The sequence below is a fragment of the Betta splendens genome, chromosome 17 (assembly GCF_900634795.4).
Source record: "Betta splendens chromosome 17, fBetSpl5.4, whole genome shotgun sequence".
Taxonomy (NCBI): Eukaryota; Metazoa; Chordata; class Actinopteri; order Anabantiformes; family Osphronemidae; genus Betta; species Betta splendens.
Window position 1 is genome coordinate 14,718,104 of NC_040897.2, and position 18,517 is coordinate 14,736,620.

Sequence of the window (18,517 nt, forward strand, 5' to 3'; positions counted from 1 at the left end):
CCTTAATCACTTGTGACAGATACAGTGAAAGTTATTAATAAAACTCCAGAGTGGCTCGATTCAGTGGTTTAACGAGGACGAAGAGCGAATGAAGACAAAGGTGTGACACAACGCAGGTCATGAGGAGGAGGAAGAGTTGGTTCCAATCATCCTGAATCAGGAGTAAGTGGAGGAGTCTCAGTCTCAAAGGAGAGGCTGAGGAGTCTGACCTCCATCTGTGACTCTACGAGCCCTGATCCTCACCTCCGCCTCCTCTGTGCTCCTCCCTCTGCTCCTTCGCTCCATCAGCTGCTCCCTCAGAACAGCCTCTCATCCAATCATCACTGCTGTCGCCGTCGCTTCGAGCCGCCTCCACCTCCTCCCTTTCTCTCCTCACTATCAGACTTTTTCCAGGCTGCTCAAGTTTGGAGGCGAGATGACAACCATGGTTAATAATTAATAAGTCTCTTAGTAAAGTTTCTGTTTACTCAACATATAAACATAAATCAGACCCACTGGCCTTAAAAAAACAGCTTCTATGTGTAACTAAAGCTGAACCTAAAGCGTCTGTGGAGTCTTTGAATCCTGTAAACAAGTTGAACGTAGTGTTTTTATTCCGTTTCTATCCTGGACGTCTACATTTTGTCTTGTTTACATCCATGTTCGCACGCTCACAAACTCCTCCATCGCTTGTGTGACCATAGTCATAACTTGCATTCCTCTCCTCTGCTGGCGCTTTATAACAGGACACGCGTCATCTATAATCACAAACGATGACAGGGGAAATCTATACGGGCTGGACGGAACGCGTGTGACAGCAGCGCCGTGGCACCGGAACCGCACAGATGGCCCGGTCCCAGTCCAACTGCTGCGAGGCTCATCCAGTATCTCTGCCTAATTGGGGCAGAGAAAAGAAGGATCGTTTCCAAACCAGATGGTTTTGGCGACGAGTCCTAACAAAAAAAAAAAGACAAACCCGCGGCCCCCGATCTCTTTAGCTCATCAAATGAATGCCGTCAATTCAGTTTGAGGAACAACTGACTGCACGTTTGGTTACGGCTTCAAAATGAGGATACAGTAAACAGACATGTGGCCTGTTACTGGTTACAAGCACTGGTCTGAGTGGGACAGGGGACAGAGCAGCAACAGATGGAGGTCGAATCAGTTTGATTGGAGGAATCAACACCAGTCACATGATCACCTGACACGTTTGATTCTGTGCATGTGGAAAAGAGAGAGAGAAGAAGATGCGACCCAAACGCAGGTACCGTGGCAACGAGCCCGAACGGGCTGCAGCACCATCAGCAGCATCAGTGTCAAACCTCCATGAGGTCTGTGGTCGCAAAACTACAGCCCAACGTAAGGAACCAGGACTTCCAACGCGCTGCTAAATGTGCCAGCGCCTCTGTCATCACACAGAAATGAAGCACAACGAGACGTAGGACGAGGTGACAAATCGCCACCTAAGCTTCTGCTGCCGGCCCACGCTGCACAACGGACCGGCCGCGTGGGGGGGGGCCCTGAACGCCACGCGGCGTGGACGCGAGGGCCAGAACAAGAGCCTCTGGGAACATCAGCAGATGTTTGCTGATCCGTTTACGAGAAAACATCATGTTTTCAACACACAAACAAACTGGAAACTGTCTCAACTTTGGACTGAACGTCTGAGGAAGAGAAGAAACAGGAAGGACAGGAAGCCGATTTATTCCTCTAATACGACTCAGACAAACTCATCTCATCCACAATTATGTGGAATTTAAAGGGGCTCCTGAAAGGAGACGGCCCCCACAGGGAGCCGTGGGGGGCGAAATCAATGAGCTGCTGTGGAGGGAATGACATCACACAGACGGAGGCCGACCCTGAGCCGGGTTCTGCTGGAGAACCAGGACCTCCTGGTGCTGCTCCACTGATCATGCAGGAGAACGTCAAACTGTCCCAGGATGGAAACCAGCGGGGGGTCCTCTGGGCTCAGGCTGATCTGGGTTCTGACCAGGATGTTCTCCGCCCGACAACGTCAGGGCAGCTACCGGCTAATTCCAGCTCCTCCCGTGTTCCCATCGTCCACAGGGAACAGGGAGGCGGCTGGAGGGGAGGCGGCTGGAGGGGAGGCGGCTGGAGGGGAGGAGGCTGGAGGGGAGGCGGCTGGAGGGGAGGAGGCTGGAGGGGAGGCGGCTGGAGGGGAGGAGGCTGGAGGGGAGGCGGCTGGAGGGGAGGAGGCTGGAGGGGAGGCGGCTGGAGGGGAGCGCTGGGCAGCGGGAGGGCCGAGGTTCGGAGCCGCGGTTCCTCAGGTGAAACGCGCTGCGAATCAAACCCACTTCATTCATTCGATCCCGGCTCAGTGATGCGACCTCCACGGACTCGATGAGGCCGTTGTGGTGAAACACATATGATGCAGATGTTCTCTGGGAGCCGGAGCGTGAAGGGCAGAGGCAGCTTTAATTTCCCGTTAGATCAGATGTGATAAGATGGAAAGCGACGCATGTGCGTTGCTGCTTCGGCGCCTGATGTGATTGATTCCTTCTCAGTGTTTCTTCATTAGGTCACAGAGATTTCACCTAAATCTGTTTTTCTGACTGTTCCGTTTATCAGTTTATATTTTCTTCCACATGTTTCTTCGTTTAATGTTGTTTTTATTGTGTTTTCCCTCTTTTCCACTGGTTTAAGCATTTATTAACCATTTAAAAGCTGCTGGATTATCCATAACATGCATCATCACAAAGCTGAAGTGTGACTGTAGCTCATCATATATTAACAACACAAACATGAAATATTTGGCGCGACTCCGAACCTCAGCGGACTCCAGTGAAATGTCTTGTTTTTCCTCACGCCATTAGAATCACATCAAACCTTTTACTTCCTGCCAACGGCTGCAACTCCGAGCTTTAATAAATGCTGTTATTTTTACGCAGTCGCTGTTTGTGGGATCGGTCCCTGCTGAAGTCGGTACTTTGACCTGTGACGCGAAAGTCCCAAAATAACCGCAGCTGAGGAATAAAGTGAATGTACGAACAACAAGCAAAACATGTTGGGTTTCATCGTCAAGAGAGCATTGATTTCTGAGTGTGAGTGTGAGTTTCATCCCCTCAGAAGAGAAGCTGTTCACTAAATGTAGGTGAAGTGACAGCGTTTGTGAGTGTTTTTGAGTGACAGTCAGTGAGTGTGTGTCTGCAGGGATCCTGAACCACGCGTGTCAACTACACATTCTGCTGGAAGCTGGAGCTTCCCGTGTTTTGATGGATGTCACAGTGGCAGTAATTGGGCTGATGCAGCATTGAATTATTTGTACATCATGTCGTCAAACTTTCGTCTTTGGCCGAAAGATGCAAATTTTGGATTAATAAAAAAATTCCCCAAAGGAAGCAGCTCTTAATCAGATCCAGAGGTTTCTTGGAATTGACTTGAGGACATCAGTAATTAAGATGTCGGTTGAGCTGTGGACAAACTGATCCTGAAACGATCTAATAGCAGCGCTGGTGAGTTCTGAATGAGCAGTGATTTCACCCGCAGCAGATGAACGTGGCGCGTCGTCCTCCAGAAGCGGGTTTGATTCATCAACCCCAGCGAGCCTCCATTCCCTCAGCTAATCATGAACATGGCGCTGCCTAACAGTAATTCAGCTCCCTCGGGAGTCACAGCTGAGTCCTCATAAAGATGCAGTCCAACATAAAACGGGCTGACGGATGAGCAGCGTTCTCAGGAGGAGACGGTGTTTACGAGTCACCGCAGAGAAAGAAGCTGCCGTCGTTTGCATCCACGCGAGCTTCGCTCTCTTCACAGTCACTAAATGGAGGCTTGTGGATAAAAAGGCTCATTCAGGATGAAATAACAGCGCTGCGTCGTTTCATGTGTCGTTATCGTCCCGTTGCTCACTGTTCATCAGCTCCATCCTCACGTTCACTTCATTCCTCTAATATTAAACTTCGGCTAAAACTAACAGTCGGTCCTCAGTCAGTGGAGCCGCCAGAACACACTTTAGTAGGACGCGCACACACACGCGCACACACGCGCACGTCTTTGCTACATGTTCAATTTCACTGACACAATGATCCAATTAAAGTCTGTCCCGACAGTTTAACACTTATTTCTGTATGAATATTCCAGAACACTCACATACATTTAAAAACAACAAAAACCCACTTAACCCGCGTGTGCATGTGTGTGTGTGTGTGTGTGTGTGTGTGTGTGTGTGTGTGTGTGTGTGTGTGTGTGTGTGTGTGTGTGTGTGTGTGTGTGCGTCCTACTAAAGGGACCCATTCATTTCATTTTCCAGGACACCTCACTGCTGCTTCCTCTGGCACTAAACTCCTCCTGAATCCAGCCTCCTCCTTCCTTTCTCCTCCTCCTTCCCTCTTTCCATTGTTCCTCTCTCCACCTGCTTCCTTTCTCCTCCTCCTTCCTTTCTCCTCCTCGTTCCCTCCTGCTCCTCATCTCCTCTCATCAGCAGCTCCTCTCCCTCCTCTTATCTTTTCATTTAGCGTTCGGGCTCTTCCTCCTCCGTCATCCGTTCCTCTGTGTCCAATCATTAACCTCACAGGTCTTTATTCTTCTTCACGCGTAACAGGACACATGACTTGTCAAATGATATGATATATTATCTGATCTCATAACAGAACACGGGCACAGAAAAGGGAGAATTTAGCCTTTCAGAGACGTGTTAAACACAAATCAGCTCATTTTATCGCTAATAAGTTTTGATTCTCCTAAATAAAGCTGCTAAATGAATAAAAGTGGGACGAGGTGAGGTTTTCCTTTTGTTCCATTCACCCAGATTCCAAATACGCCTTTTTTGTCGTCCACAACACAACACAACACAACACAACACAACACAACACAACACAACACAACACAACACAACACAACACAACACAACACAACACAACACAACACAACACAACTAGTAATAATCCTTTTAACTAATCCAAACCAAATCTCTCACACTTCTAATCCTCTGCATGACGGTCCATTCATCCCTGAACGCTTCTAATGGTGCATAATTAAATTGCGACAGTAATTTGCTTGTGTGGCTTTGCTCGGCGGCGGCGGCGGCTTAACTGTTGTGATGCTGAGAGCTGGTCTGACGCGCGTGCGACGGGTGCGACGCCAAAGCAGAAGGCAGCGTGTCTAATGAAGCAGGTACAGAGTGTTTCAGCACAGATACGACGGCGGTGAATACGATGGGACTGGACATGGTGAAATCACAGCCTTCAGTGTTTCACACACAAAAAAACATATCTGTCACCTCCAGGGTTAAGCGTTGGCTGTAAAGTTTAGCTAGTTACAAAATCTGAAACAGAATAGAAAATACCAGAAATCAAGCAAAGAAAACAGAAAAAAGCCACTGGTTTCACACACATTTTATGTTTTATAACGAAATAATAAAGTTGCAATGTGTTTGTTTATGAATTCAATCAACATATTCTGTGAACCGCCCACCGTCTTCACACCCAGATCAGCTGATGCCTGACGACCTTCACACGTGTGGAACCCAGACCTGACAAATCAGCAGGCGGATGGAAGCACTAAACCTGTAACTAGAGGAAAGGCCTCCAGTGGAGCCCGTGTCATCGTGGGCGCAGCAGCGAGCGCACAGCGGATGGACGCACACTCGCCGTTTGTGAATGAACCACGGCTCAAAACACAGCGAACACAGGAAACAAGCTGTTCAGGTTCAGGTTCAACGTCTGGGAACCAGGAATGTCACAGAAGCCTCTGTGCCGACAACACGCTGGCTTTTAATGAAGCTCACGGGTTTATATAGTTACGCAACGATTTTTATGCGTTTCTAAAAACAGATCGACGCTTAAATAACCCAACATACAAATCCACTGCAAATCCAACAGCCACTCAGAGCATCAGACGATGACGGACAGGAGGAAGGAGAGGGTTCTCATGGACAAAGCTTCACTTACTGCATTAAGGCTTTGACATTTAAGAGCTCGTCCTGTGTCCATCATGCAGCTTCCTGGTGCCAGCGATTAGTCTCCTCCTTAAATAATACAGTCAACAACCAGCAGCTCCAACACCAACTCAAACCTCCACTACATTAACACAAACGTTCCTAATCACAAACGAGCGGGTTGCAGGGTTGAAACCCACCTAAAAGCCTAAACGCAGCTCAATGTTTGACGACGCGTTCGCTGAGTGTGAGTTAATTACAACAGCCTGAACCCGTCGTCTCGTCACTGAATCCCACACATGCGCATCATTTCTTCGCTGCATAGAAACTAATTTGTTTAAGCGTGATTTTAATAGATAAAAATCTGTGAATCCTCCTTCAGAGGCTGCGGCGGACGGTCCTCACACTCACAGTTGCTTCCTATATTTGCTGCATGTGATTTCTGTTCTGCCTGTTTGCTTTGTGAAACGTTGTCATGTTTATTTATTAGCTGCTGTGTTTTAAAGTGAAGGCTTTTTGACTGTTTGTTCCATCAGAATCTTTTCTCCATCTCATGTTCCCATTTTCTTCCTGTGTGTGTGTAGATCTGTGTGAGAGGCAGAAAAAACAAGTGAGGCGGGTGAGAAAGGAAGAGTGTGGTGTTAGTGTGTGTGTGTGTGTGTGTGTGTGGGTTGACAGCAGCGTGGAGGCAGTGTGTTGTGTCATTTATCATTTGGAGAGCTTGCTTGTTAGAGCATGCACATCGTAATAGTCACTCTGAACCGACAGAACCAAGATGAGAGGAGGCATTTTATTCCCCCGTCAAAGACTCCAAACACACGCAGCATCCGGCGTAATGTGACACACACACACACACACACACACACACACACACACACACACACACACACACACACACACACACACACACACACACACACACACACACAAGATGTAAACACATGCTACGGCTGACAAACACTCGACAGAAACAGACAAAGCACTGTATGGATGAGTGTGTGAGCAGATCAGCAGTCGTACACAGACCGAACGCCTCTTCATGAATTCCTCTCGCTTCAACTTAAGGTCGTCTGTTTCTCTGGACTCAAACGCAGCCGTGCCCTGACTCTATCTGAGCGCGTCCTTCCACCGTGCCACTGTATCACATTTCCTGAGCCCGGCCATGTGTGTGCAGGGCTCTGTGGCTCCTGAGCAGATCAGTGGCACCGATGAAACTGATCCGGTCCCACTGATCCGGACCCATTGATCCGGTCCCACTGATCCGGTCCCACTGTTCCGGTCCCACTGTTTCGGTCCCACTGATCCGGTCCCACTGTTTCGGTCCCACTGATCCGGTCCCACTGGTCCGGTCCCACTGTTTCGGTCCCACTGATCCGGTCCCACTGATCCGGTCTCACCGCGAGCCGTCAGGACGTGTCGGGTCACCTTCAGCCTGCGCTGACGCGTCGCTGGTGGAGGGACAGATGTTGCTGATGCTGCAGCTGGCGAGTTCAGAAGGAACGCAGGGTCGTTGCCATGAGGTCACAGCCTCTGTGGGTTCCGTCCAGGCTTTAACCGTACGTCTGATGGTTTTCACTCCACTGGGGACCAGCGCGTTGGCTCAGGCTTACAGGGGACATACAGTATCACCTCATTCTAATGGCTCCACAGCTATAAATAAAACATGACTCCAGCTCTCTGCTCCAGTCGTGGTCACAAACATACAGTTGCTCTCACTCTGAGGGAGATGTTATAAAATCTGAATCATCTCATCCCCTTATTCAGTGTGTCGTACTGCTTCTACCAGTGACACGCTCAGGACACAACCAGGGAACTGACTGATGGTCTTGCACAACAATAAAAACAACATCTTAGGAATTTGAATGAGAGATTATAAGAGAATGGAGCAAAGGCTGCAGCCAGATCAATCTGGGCTCCAGTCCTCAGGGATGTGACTGAATGAGATATGAGCAGGTTATAAAGTGAGTTCTCTCATTGGTCCCAGACAATCGATGATCTGTCAGCAGTTGGATTCCAGCATCTGGTCAACGCTTCCCTGCTCGGGGATGAAGAGTGACGCTCCCATGGGACATGTTTGTTGAGAATATCTCTGTTTGTGTGAGTCTCCAGCCGTTTAAGGCTCATTTAGCTGCAACCTGTAACTCACAGAAGTGGAAGCACTGCAGGAAACGCTGAAACGCTCCTAATCGCACACAGAGAGACTTCCTCTGTGGAGCTCAGGCCGACTCCTGTCTAATAACAAGCTGGCTCTGCCATGAAGTGCTGCCGATACGACAATATTCCAGATGGAAACGCGACTCCATCTGTGCAACAGATAAAGCTTTGTCAAAACTGGGTCAGACCACAAAACAATGGAGGCAAGAGGGCGACAGACAGGATGAAGGTGGAGGAGCCTGGTGACGACCAGACCTGAGTCCAGGTGAGAGGACTGGAGGGAGCTGGGGGCCGATGATGATGATGGTGATGGTGATGGTGATGATGATGATGATGATGATGATGGAGATGATGATGATGATGATGATGGAGATTATGATGATGATGATGAAGATGATGATGGAGATGATGATGATGATGATGATGATGATGATGATGATGATGATGATGATGATGATGATGATGGTGAAACCCCGTAGAGCATCCAAACAGAGCAAGGCCTGGAGAACAGCTCTAAACCTGGAGTTTGTGTGTGTGACTCAGCTGCAACACACTTAAAGCTGAAAAACACCCAGAAGCCGTTTTCTTGTGGATATTTTCCTAATCTAAGTTGTGACAGTAACTTTCAGCCAGTTGTTATAGAAAACTGAGTCCACCGTTTGTTTTGGTTCTCGCTTCATGTCCCACTGATTAATTCAGGGAGTATTTTTGGTCGGCGAGGTTACATGTTTGATGAACAGCTGATTTGCATTTCCCACATGGAAGCTCACACCATCACACACAGAGCAGGATAGAAAGAGGACGCTCGCCCCTCACTCACAGACAGCACCTGTCAGCTGGTGTTCTGGGACAGCCAAGGGCTTGTTTGTTTGTTTACCTCCCAGTGTGTGTGTGTGTGTGTGTGTGTGTGTGTGTGTGTGTGTGTGTGTGTGTGTGTGTGTGTGTGTGTGTGTGTGTGTGTGTGTGTGTGTGTGTGTGTGCGCTCCGCTCCGCTCGCTGTTCCTTCCTTCACTCGGCTTCTTCCCACTTCGTACCAACCCTCCACCAGCATCCATTAGATCTCACTCCCTTTCCCGGCACCTGTGACTGAGGAACAGGCCTGCTCAGTCTTCGGGCGCCTTCTTTCTCATTACAGCCCGCAGGCAGCTACTCCATCACAGAGCGCAGGCAGAGATAAGCTACAAGAGAACACCTGTGTCTGGTGTGAACGGCAGATCTGGAGTCAGTGACAGCCAATTCCAGGCCAAATAATGGAATCAGCGAAGCTCGGCTTCAGACAAATCAACCTGACACTTTTATCTCCCACTCCCAATTTCAAAGAATGTTACGAACCTCATTATCAAATGAGAAAAGCAATCAGTAAAGAAGACGGGGAAAATGTTGACACGGCTACAATGCGGCTCGCGGGGGACTGAGTTCCCAGAGCTCATTTACAGAAAAGAAGAAACGGGTTCATCTCATCACCAAAGTGCTGCTGAGTGTTAATGGACAAAACAAATATAACACACAGGAAGGTCCACGAGCTCTGAAGCCAACTCACAGCAGTGATAATTGTACGGAGCCTCTCTGAACCGTCCTCCTGCTTGTTTGATGTGACGCGATGATGAAGCAGTTCCACAGTGTTCAGTGATGACTGTGTGTCTGATACAGGTGAATGTTGCTCTGATCATTTTTACCTGTACGTCTGTGTGTGAATATAGTGTAGCCTTAATTAAAAGCCCGTCGCGTCCAGACACTGTTCACAGCGTTTCTATGAATACACAAAGAGGATTAAAGGATTTGTTTGAAAAGTTGCAGTGAGTGTGAAGCACCTCGAACTACAATTAGGTTTTACTTTACCTTGGAATTAATGGAATAAGTTTGTGTCAGTCACAAATTACTGTATGGGAGCGAAATAGCAACAAAACTGAAGTCAAGGCACTGTCAGACGCCACATTCACGCTAAGCTGCAGGTGAAGCTTTGCTGCCGTGTGTGTTTGTGTGTGGACGTCGTGTGAGTGTGTTTAAGGCTGAAGCAGCAGCGAGTTAAACTCACACTAATTCTGTTATATGTTGTAGTCTGATGTGGGGAAACAAAGTTATGGCTGCACTCGCTCGCCCACTAATTGGAATCTGACTGAATATAAAAGGCTCCTGTTTATCACTTGGGTCCTATCGGGGTCTGATCCCACTAATCGCCCAAGTGCAAATCACCACAACAACTTGTGAGTGAACAGAGAAATGAACGGAATCAGCGCTGGCGCTTCCAACACGCGGGGAGGGAGCGCAAACGACTCCTGCACATCTGTTCCACATCTGCTGCTGCAGTGGAGATCCGAGGAAACACCCGGATGATGCTTTCACACTACCGCGACGGGTGAGCGAGTGGAGCGAGTGGAGCGAGCGAGTGAGCGGCGCCGCGAGACTCACCCAGGCCGGACGGGCTCTCCGGGCACGGCGGCAGAGGCTTCGGGGGCGGCGTCGGGTTGGTCTCCGGCTGCAGGCTCAGCACCAGCTGCTCGCCCGCCACCAGGTAGCTGGCGGCCGTGGCGTTGGGCCGGGACAGGTTGAAGTAGTAATAATGATGGCCGCCGCTGACGTTGTTCCTGGACCCGTTGCGGCCGTTGTTGAAGCGGCTGAAGAGGTCGAAGCGCTGCGTGTACACGTCGAAGTACAGGATCATCATGATGAGGAAGTGGAGCAGGCAGAGGAGCAGGACGCCCTTGCAGATGCGCTCCAGAGTCCGGCCCAGCATCAGCCGGGTCATGGCCGGGGACAGCGCCACGACAACGCCGGCGTGGTGGCGCTACGCGGAGCCGCTCATCCCTGGACCGGGCGTAACTGCAGCTGGAGGCGGGGTCCGGTGAGCACGCGGGTCAGCTCAGCTCTGACCTCTGCAGGGGTCGCGCACACGAACCACGTCAGCTGCAGCGGAAGCCGGGCTGCGTCACGCATCCCCGGGCTCCCGACATGATGGAGGCGCCACGGTGTTCAGCACCGACCCGCTCCAGGCCACCACATGAACCCGGATCAGCCCAAGAAGCCCTGGTCCGAAGCTCCGGTGGTCTCCGGCACCTGAGGGAAACAGACACAGACATGAGGATGAAGCTATTTAACTACATGAAGGTATCCAACGCTGTTAAATAGTTCTAATCTTTTGAGCTGTGAGCGTTTTAATCAATAGAGTCACATTATTCAGTGTACAGAATCAAAGCGGCCGTTATCGATCCCACTCTGGCGTCTTAAAAACTACTCAGCGCCCTTGTTCTTATGCGATGCGCCTGGTCGGGCAGCAGCACGACAAATCTGCAGGTTCGCCCTCAGTGGGAAAAACAACAAAGGCACCTGAAGACGGGAGCCCACGAGGAGCCGTGGCCGAACCCACAGTCAATTTTCCAGTCAAGTGGTTTAAAAAGCGTTTACGGCAAAACGAGACGGCGACTGGGAAAAGAGTAGGACACGGTGGTGAGCATGAGGGGGGAGACGGGGGGAGGAGGGGGAGGAGCACCCGGCTACACGTTGGGGATGCATTCTGGGAATTCACTGCAAACAGCTGATGACTGAACGGCTGCACAGCTGACTCGGTGGAATCCCACAGCGGCCTCTGTGCTGCTCTGCTGAGGACGGCCTCATTCTGCGGGCAGGTAGAAGCAGAGAGGCCGCAAAGTGAAGCATATGCCGAGTGACTGAGCTGATGGCGGCTGCCGCTCCAGATAGTTGGCGGCCTCTCGCTGCGTCTGTCTTTTGTCTGTGGGCAGCAAACTTGAGCCTGCCAAGACGGAGCCTCCAGGGGTGTGTGTGTGTGTGTGTGTGTGTGTGTGTGTGTGTGTGTGTTGCTGGCTAATGAGATGGATTTCTGCTGACCCAGACGCCTGTCTACCCATCATGCTTTGCGCTGGGCACCACCCGTCCTGCTCGCCGGCGCCAGCGTGTAACGTATCAGCTCTGAATTTTTCAAGCACCTCGTCGGACAGACTGAGGTCTCGCCCCATTTTTCCGCTTCAGCTGCGGCGCTGAGGGGCAAACAGGAGGCCCACGATGTCCAACAGGTGTCCGACCGCGTAGTGTGGCTGAGAATGAACAGATAAAACACAGCCGCGCTTTTCCACGGGAGCAAAGCTCACGGAGGAACGCGCACCTCCTGATTCGCTGACATTTAAACAGTCTTCTGTCCAGTGAATTAGAGAAATCTTTCATGTCTGGCCTTAAAAAGGCCAGCAGAGAAAAACAAAAGACATTAAACGTCTGCAGAGAGAAACTGGCCGTTCACGGAGACTGGATGAAAGGACCAGTGTTTGCTTTTATGAAAAATATGAAGACAGAATACGAATATGAAGGACAGAAAGACTCAAGCCGTTTATTCAAGGATCCGTCACTCCCTTTTAATAACAGTAAACATCCCAATGACTGTTAAGATCCGAGGCCGATCCCAACGTGAAGCGCGGACGCTACCGCGTCGGACTCTGACAACCTCCTCCTTCCTTTGTCAAAACCAGACAAAGGCTCAGTTCTTGCTGCTTACACTAGTATCTGTGTCTCCTAGCACAGAGATTAGTGGGCTCACTAATCTCTGTGTGAAGCTAATACAGAAAGTGCAGCTTTAGTCACAGAGGTTAACAACCGCGCTAACTCTCAGTAGATTAATTACAAGGCTGCAGGGGAAACTGTAAAGAGGGATGCAACCGTACGGGGCTTCTGTCTCTGCATCGCTCCGTCATCGCCACTGTGCCTGGAAATTACACAGCGTTTCCACCGCTTGATGCAAAATAAGTCAATTCAATGGAGAGTCTGTGAGGCTCCGTCTTATTCTGAGTTGATCTGTGCCTCATGAAAGGATGTCTGAAAACCTCAGAAGAAGAATCAGACAGTTGCAAGGGTTCAAAGGTCATTCACTGAAATGAATGAAACATGAAATTTTGGTTAGTGTGTTAAAGGTGTTGGTGGCAGGATGTTGGTTTAGGTCAGTTTTGCTTTGACTCCAGACCAACTCCTGCCACAGTTGATGAAAAAAAAATCAGTCAGACTATAAAAAGAAGGAAACCAACCAACCAACCAACGGGTTTAAGGCAGAACGAGCAGAGCTCTTCAGAGGCCAGTGTCGAAGGCTGATGTAAACGGGGTCAAGCTAATTACTGGAGGCATGAGTTCACATAGTTTTCCCACACAAATGCAATGAGTCAACTGATTAACTAATTAATTTGTGCATATTTCTTTCCTTTATCTAGTTATGGGATTCGAGTGTAGCTTATGTTTGAGTTCACACTGTAACTGGATTTAAAAAGAGAAGTCTGGTTCCAGTTTTCCCACAGATCAAACAAAGCGAGCGTCAACGTTAATACGACGCTCTGACGTGATTCAGGACGAGAGCTGGAGACAAATGAAAGAGGAAAAGAAAAAACGGTTTCAAGCTGAATCTCAGATGTTGACGCACGAATGTGAAGCTTTTAAGTCGATATTATGTTTTATGAATTCAAGCATAGAAAAAGAAACAAACAGAAATCAAAACATGAGATTAAAAACTGCTAAGCAAAACATGACACAATGTTCTACGACGATGGGACCATATTTAATATACAGCTAATTGGCCTTTACTGTAATTGGTTGTTCTGATCTTCTGACGATGCTACAAGTCATCTGATGATTCCACGGTGTGCACACACATCTCAGGCTGCAGTCATGACAACACACAACATCCTTTATAAAAGACTTCAATGATCGTTAATGATGAATGAAACCAGGAACTGGGACATGATGATGTAAATATTAGCTCATGCACATAACATGAATGAACCGTTACAGTGTCATTAACCTGTGGGTCCTGAGATGGAACTCTGTTGAGCAATGAGACTGATCTGCTTTTATTTCCTTCACACAACATCCTTTAAGAAGAAGCGGTGTAATTTCCATTTTAATAACACTGCAGCGTTCGCTGGCCGTCGCTTTGGCCTCGGCTTTTCATCAGAACGACGAACAGACGGACGGATGTAAACGTTTGGTTGTTTCAGCACAGAAACACTGTGAGGGTGATGCCAGGATAACTATGGCAAAGACAAATGTAATGGACATCATCACAGCGGAGGCCTGTGTGACGATCTGACAGTTGAAGTCACGCTCAGTGTTCAGGTGCAGGTGTTAAAGGAACCTGACGCCTGCGTTGGCCCCGAACAGCCTGATTCAAACGCTCAGTGTAAATCATCCGCCGGCCAAAGACAGCACAGCGTCCACAGCAGCTGCATCTTAAAACTTTAATTGGCTCCAGACGGCCGACCAGACTGGACATTTGTGAGGGTCCATTATTCATCTCTGGTCTCCCAAAGACCTGATGGTTTCATGTGAAAGGACCACGTAAAGCACAACATGCTCTCAGACACGAGACACTGCTCTTTATTATTAAATTAATTAATTCATAAATCATTTAACGAAGCGAAATCACAGCAATCATTTCATTTTATTGTAGTCCATCAGGAGCAGAGAGCTTCCTCACTCTGGTGTAAACAACTGACAGCCAACGTCTGCGGGTTGAACCGAGCCAGGGGACGGCGGGGTCAAAGGTCAACGCCAGCAGGAAGCGCAAATACATGAAAGACGAGCGTGGAGCACAAGCTGAAGCTCCTTCACAAGCATTGGTTCAGAGCTCCGGGTTTGAATGGTGTTGCTCCACATACTGCATGAAGCTGTAGACGGGCCCCTACATCTCTGGATCCCTGGATTCCTACTGTAGATCCCTGGATCGCTGGATCCCTGGATCGCTGGATCCCTGGATCTACGGATCTCTGGATCCCTGGATCTACGGATCTCTAGATCCCTGGATCTACGGATCTCTAGATCCCTGGATCTACGGATCTCTGGATCCCAGGCTCCGTGCGTCTCCGGGTCCGAGCTTCACATACGAACCCTCAGCGAGCGAAGCGGAGGACGACACGTGTTGCGTCAGCGACGTCTCACCCTGACATTGAGCTGATGGAGCCGGTGGCTCAGAATGCAGCTCGTCAGGCGGCAACACGACTTCTATTCAACGCCTCCGTCCCGTCTTTAAACAGCGCTGACGTTCCGTTTCTCCGTATTTCGTCTGCAACTCGCAGCCCAACTCAATACACCTGTGCATATAAAAAGCCGTGGCTCCGTTCCCTGCTCAGCTTAGTCTCCGTCTCTGGAGCACCGGCCTCCTGCGTTTTAACCTACAACCCCCCCCCCTTATCAAAAATGCATTAGCCATGCTACACGCCGCCGTATGGAGCCTCACAGCTCTCTCGTGGCTCCAGCACATTTTGCTGCAGGCAAGTTCAGCTCCCGCAAACCAACCGGTGCACGGCGGCAGAAATTCTCCGCGGCTCGAGTCTAATGTGCGATGCACCGTGCTGTAAACACAAAGAGGCCATGATGAAGTCCAGCGTTGGCCGAAATTCATCTCTGTACCGTTGCAGGTCGTCTATATGGAGAAAGTGTTGATTTCTAAGAAAGCCACTGTCTGTGTGGCTGAAGATCATCCCCACGGCCTCCACCCCCTGGAAACACAGGCAACGAGTGACATAATAAAAATGACGAGCGGGAGGGAGAGAGGGAGGGAGGAAGGAAGCACACGGTCATTATGAAAGATCTGGGTCATGTCAAGAAGCAGCGCATGACGGTAACAATGCAACGTGCACCAGTTAGGAGTGACCTTCTGTCACACTGAGCTCAGTCTGATCATGAAATATGCAGCGAGTGTTCACAGACTCAGCTCCCGCAGTAAATAATGCTCCAATATATCACACTGGCTCCCACTGCCTTTATCTTATGGGAAGCTTAAAGCAAAGCTCCTTACACAGCACGGAGCACAATGCACCCACATCCAAATCCCAGCCCTCCTATACGTTCAAAGAAAAAACACTTGTCAGAGGTTTTGTATAGATAGAAGTCAGAAATTCAACTCCGATCACGAACGACCAGAAGGTTGGAAAGAAACGAAGCTACTTCCTGTTCCGGGTCAGTCAGTTCAGAGTAAAACAGGAGTTAAACAGCCACACTAATAGTATTTTACTCAAAAAGATCATTAATGAAGGTAAAGGCTCCAGCACCAAGAGAATGTTTTTGTTGTTTTGACGCATTAGTGTTTTCTGTCAGGCACCACCAGAAACCGATGCACAGGCCATGAAAGAGTGATGAACGGCCCTGCTGAGGTCCAGGCTCGGAGTTTGGACCTGATCAAACGCTGCGACTGGGACGGACAGAGGCCAAACAGGGGGTTCTGAAGGAAGCTAACCGGGTCCTGCTCGTGTCAGTCACCTCCTCTGTCCTGGAGACGAACCGTCAATCTGTCCCCCACAGCGCTGACTGCACCGCTTCACATGCAATGTGATATAGGAGCATGTTCTACAAGAGCCAGGGCGAATGAAGGAGCGACTGCTTTGCAGAGGAAACGGGCTCAGGCCTCGATCTGAGGGAGGTCGGACTGTTTGAAAGGGTTCTCGGTTCTCCCACCGAGGACAAAGTGCCCCCCGCTTCGCTTCCCAGCTCCACCCTGGCTCCGTTTCACCGCCAGTCTGTGTGTGTGTGTGTGTGTGTGTGTGTGTGTGTGTGTGTGTGTGTGTGTGTGTGTGTGTGTGTGTGGCCGGACGACAGCTGACGGCCGCTGCGTCACACTGTGAAACCATTGGAGGAGTTCTCCTCCGCGGTTCATCCGCTGTGTCTCAGCAGTCAACCCCCCCCCCCCCGCGCTTATGCAAATACCACAAAGTCCTGTCTGCAGCCACGATTCATAGACTACAGTAAAACATCATCATCATCATCTCCCTCTCTCTCTCTCTCTCTGATCCAGCTGCTCATTTGGCGGCGGAGCAAAGGAATAAATGAAGTGCTCCAGCGGAAGGAAGGCTTCGCTGGGAGACGGATTGTGGGCAGAGGCAGTGAGACGAGGATCTGGTGAGCGCTTTTAAAGGCAGCGTGTTTAATTGAGCCGCTTGCTGTTTTGGCTCGTGGGACGTCACAGCAGGCTTCAGGCCGCTTCCGTTCGGCGATGGCTGCTGGACTAAACGTCCAGGTCTCACGGGCGTCACCTCGGCGGTAACTCTTTTATTTGCTGAACAGACCCCATAATAAGTAGGCGCCTGCACACTGGATGGAGCCTCTGCTTGTGATGACTTCATCTATCATCAACCAATAGGTCTACTACAGGAACCAGCTAAGCTAGCTAGCTAACTAGCCCGACTCGGCTCCATGGAAGCAGAACCACATACAAAACCATGGAGATCCGATCATCGCGCCAGGCTAACAGCCGGGCCTCATTAATCCTTATCTATGGCTCAGCAGTCACTCACATCGGAAATCAATGCCTTATTGTTTACGCTAAATCCACGTCCACAGCAGATCACCAATACTCGTTTATAACGGCTTTTTTTGGACGGCTAATTATAAAGCGCGGTCCTTTCATCGTTCATGCAGGCGCTGTAATTAACACACATTAATGTTGCTGTTGTTGTCAGAGGTTTAATGAATCCTGGCTGTAAATGCAGGTGATAATGAGAAGCGCCTGTAGATGAGTGGACCCGTCTCCTCGCGGGTCAGGCCTTCGCCCCATCCCTGGCTCTGCAGCCGCACAAGTGACGAACGCAGCCGTTTGCACGTCTGTAGCTGTGAAACCACTGACACGCATTCATCCAAATTACTTTACTGTTGTAAAATACCAACAACCACCTGCCATCAGCTGTGTCGGTTACGGCCACAGATTCAGTGTCCGTGAGATGAGACTTTAGAGGACAGACTCTGGATCAGTCTCTGAGCTCGTCACTGTTCTCTTACTGGAGTTATCAGCATCCGAGAACTCGTCCCAACTGGGAAAATCCAAACAGAAACTGGTGAAGTGTAGCAGGTTGAAGACAGATTTACATTAGATATGACACAATGGCACCAGGCTTTACAAACAAATAGGAACGGAAACAGTCTAAACTGACAGAGTGGTTCAGGTGCAACCGCACTAAGACGGGCGTGACGGCGCTGTCAGTCAGTCAGGAACCAGCGTGGAAACCAGACAGGAAGTGGAGCCGAGCGATGGAGGAGGAATCACCCGAACTGACAGGGAGCGCCTCAGCTTCACACGCACGGCCCCCAGTGCTCGGCTCCGGCCCCGAGACATGTTCCAATAAAGATGACAAAATGAGCCGGTGTCCATGAAAACCACCGGCACAAAGCAGAGGTGGATGAAAAACCAGGTACTGTAACGTCAGCTGATTATTCTGGGCATTATTGATCCATCTGCTCATTAGGATCATACGGTCTCATCCAGTACGTTCTGTTGGACATACTGTTCACTCCTTAAAGTGAAAACCACACTCAAGAACCCATCACAGCTTTAAATTATAAAAGCAAAAATTGTAAAAACTGACTCAACTAGACAATTAAATCCTGCAGCAAAACTCGTTACAGCGTTTTGTGCTAAACAGAAATAGAATGAAGGCTTTTCAGCCTTTACCTGAAAAACCCAGAGAAGAGAATGAAAAGAAAGTACATACACACACACACACACACACACAC

At 49.5% G+C, this 18,517-nt stretch overlaps 1 protein-coding gene across 2 annotated transcripts in view; it reads right to left on the bottom strand.

The window, feature by feature from the left end:
* b4galt2 (UDP-Gal:betaGlcNAc beta 1,4- galactosyltransferase, polypeptide 2) overlaps positions 1 to 18,517 on the bottom strand; it is a 59,502-nt gene that overhangs the window by 38,704 nt on the left and 2,281 nt on the right. For both annotated transcript variants that reach the window (XR_003783653.3, XM_029130714.3), the window contains exon 2: positions 10,439 to 11,083. Coding sequence is in view for 1 of the 2 variants with exons in the window: in XM_029130714.3 (XP_028986547.1) it covers positions 10,439 to 10,775 (337 nt within the window). In the remaining variant the exon portion in view is untranslated. The remainder of the gene's footprint in view (positions 1 to 10,438; positions 11,084 to 18,517) is intronic.